Genomic DNA, 2,965 nt, shown 5'->3' with positions numbered 1-2,965 from the left:
AGTACTTTTATCACTAATTTTATATGCTCTATCATTATTATTTCTATTGTTGTTGTTGTTATTATTATTCTTGTTGTTGGTGTTTTTATTATTATTGTTATTGTTATTGTTGTTGATATTGTTGTTATTATTATTGTTATTATTATTATTATTATTATTATTATTATTATTATTATTATTATTATAATTATTATTATTATTATTATTATTATTATTATTATTATTGTTGTTGTTGTTGTTAATTAATTACTATTAGTATTATTATACTTGGACCTGTGTTTCTGAAGGTGGGTAAATTGATAATACAATTTGTATACACATAGTTAATACAATATGAATAAAATTATCAGTTACATTCAGGCAATAAACCAATCTATCTTATTTAAAAAAATTTAATCCAAAAAAAATAACGGTGATGAACATGGAGACGTTATATCCGATATTACAATGTCGTTCAATTTGTTGGCATGCGCTTTTATATATTTATAAAAAAGCAAAGACATCACTCTATATGTGAATGCAGAAATAGTCACATTTATCTATATGCACAATCGACATGCGGATTTGGATTCAACGACCTTTTTTTTCTTTTCTTTTTTTAAATCTTATTATTATTATTATTATTATTATTATTATTATTATTATTATTATTATTATTATTATTCTTATTATTATTATTATTATTATTATTATTATTATTATTACTATCATTATTACTATTATTATTATTATTGTTATTATTATTATTATAATCACTATCAATATTATTATTGTTATATTTTTCAATGACTGATTAACCAAATCCGTTGCCTATGTACACTCAAACGATTCCGCATAGGGTTGTAGCTCATCATATAAATTACAGGATGGAATTCCCCATCCTTACTCATATTTCTTGGCAATAATATTTAGTTACTGTTCTTGATTATATTATTGTTATTATTATTATTATTATTATTATTATTATTATTATTATTATTATTATTATTATTATATTATTATTATTATTATTATTACAATTACTATTCTTTTTATCATTATTATTATTCTTTTTATCATTATTATTATTATTATTATTATTATTATTATTATTAATAATAATAATAATAATAATAATAATATTAATAATACACATTTATATAGCGCTCATTCTCGTGTTAAACACAAGCTCTGGGCACTTTACAATATAAATATAAATTCAAAGTGAAAAAAAATAAGATAATAATAATAATTCATAGCCAAATCAAGGATTCATAGAGTCAATAAAAACAAATACAGTAAAAATGTGTCTTGAGATTCTTTTTAAAGGTAGGTAAAGACTTGCACTCCCTCAGACCACGTGGTAGTTCATTCCAAATCTTGGGGCCGAAACAAGCAAACGATCTATCACCAAATTTTGTTCTTGATCTTTTTTCCGAAATTTTCATTTGGTCATTACATTTTCAAATTTACACATGACCACGTGATCTGTGAGATATGCCGGTGTTTAACACTTATAAACAAGACACGCTGCTTTGTAATATGTGCGCTTTTCAATGGACAACCAGTGGAGAGAGGCCAACAAAGGGGTTGCATGATCAATTTTTTTTTTGCCAAAAACTAATCTTGCGCATCTATAATCTAAAAGCGCATAAAATATTATTAGCATTGTTATTACTAAGATTTTTATCATTTTATTATATAATGCCAATGAGATTAACATCAATGAGTTTTATGACCCGTGCGATGACCCATAATCACAGCAATGAATCTAAATTCCTCTATCTAAGAGTGTACCAGGGTTATTAAGTCATATAAAATCAATTTTGTTTGTTTGTTTGTTTGTTTTTAACTTACTTATTTTTTATTTATTTATCTATTATATTTATATAAACATATAAAATTTCATCTAATTAAATTATCGAGAACAAACATTTTAATGCTCCCCTTAAGATTATGTTAGTTGTTGACCGACAGTTCATTAACATTGGTAGTAGTGATAGCACAGTTTTGGTGCTGGCTGTTATGGTGATGATCATGGTGGTGGTCTTTTGGTGATGGCGGTGGTTGTGATAAAGTCAATGTATATATACGCTCATATGTTCGAGCGTCTCAGAATTACTCAATATGTGTCCAGATTGTATTAGATTATCTTAGATTTCGATATCGTTAGGTGCACGTCCAATCTTGTTTGGCATCATGACCTCAATGGCTTGCCCAACGATAGTGACGACATCACTAAGTATGAGAGATCCAAAGACAAAGGCCAACATAGCGATGCCTACATATCCTATGCCTATGGATAGAAACATGACATAAGACAATAAAACGTGATCCACCATCACAAAACGGTATTATATCGGGGTATTTTCAATACCAAAAATCAAAGTATTCTACCACTCTAAATATATAATAACGCACAATTTATCAAGTTTCAATAATAATTTGTGGTCAGATTATCAAGCAATAAATTTCACTAAAACTAGATTTTAGAAGAAAAAAAAGCATCATGTAAGTCATTTGAAATTATCTTTTATTCAGATAACGAAATCAAAATAGACTGAGGGGTAGATTTAAAGTGTTTTGTTTTTTGTTTGTTTGTTTTTTTACAATTTTGCGTTTTGGAATTCGAACTTTTCTCCCAACGCGCACTTCTAAGCTCGTGCAGCGGTTGGGAACACGTCTGAAATTCCAAAAAGCAAGAATATACCAATCCTATATTATCAAGACAACAATATTAGACTTTGTCTTGATTTATGTTTTATAGAAGAGAATAAATAAAGTTTCTCAATGTGGCAAAAATTAAAAATTTCCCCACTGCTGCTAATATTAACTTTAATTTTTTTTTTTAATTATTGGGGGGGGGGGGATCTGTCTCATCCCGATTTAATACAATTTTGAGGCAATTGATTAAAGTGTTTGAAAATTTCATTTATGACTCTTAAGTTGTATTGATATTCTGTAAGTGAGGATAATGGCTTCCATT

General features: G+C 26.7%; 1 protein-coding gene across 1 annotated transcript in view; it reads right to left on the bottom strand.

Annotated features, from left to right (window-relative positions):
* Positions 1-1,494: 1,494 nt before the first annotated feature.
* Positions 1,495-2,965, bottom strand: part of LOC144974166 (uncharacterized) — a 29,463-nt gene continuing 27,992 nt past the window's right edge. The window contains exon 11 of the mRNA XM_078917085.1: positions 1,495-2,275. Within this exon, the coding sequence (XP_078773211.1) occupies positions 2,133-2,275 (143 nt within the window). The 3' untranslated portion in view covers positions 1,495-2,132. The remainder of the gene's footprint in view (positions 2,276-2,965) is intronic.

Source organism: Berghia stephanieae, chromosome 5, assembly GCF_034508935.2.
Source record: "Berghia stephanieae isolate SIO BIC M18660-M18661 chromosome 5, UCSD_Bste_1.3, whole genome shotgun sequence".
Classification (NCBI taxonomy): Eukaryota; Metazoa; Mollusca; class Gastropoda; order Nudibranchia; family Aeolidiidae; genus Berghia; species Berghia stephanieae.
The sequence above is the reverse complement of the archived record's forward strand: the minus strand, read 5'-3'. Positions and strand labels throughout refer to the sequence as shown.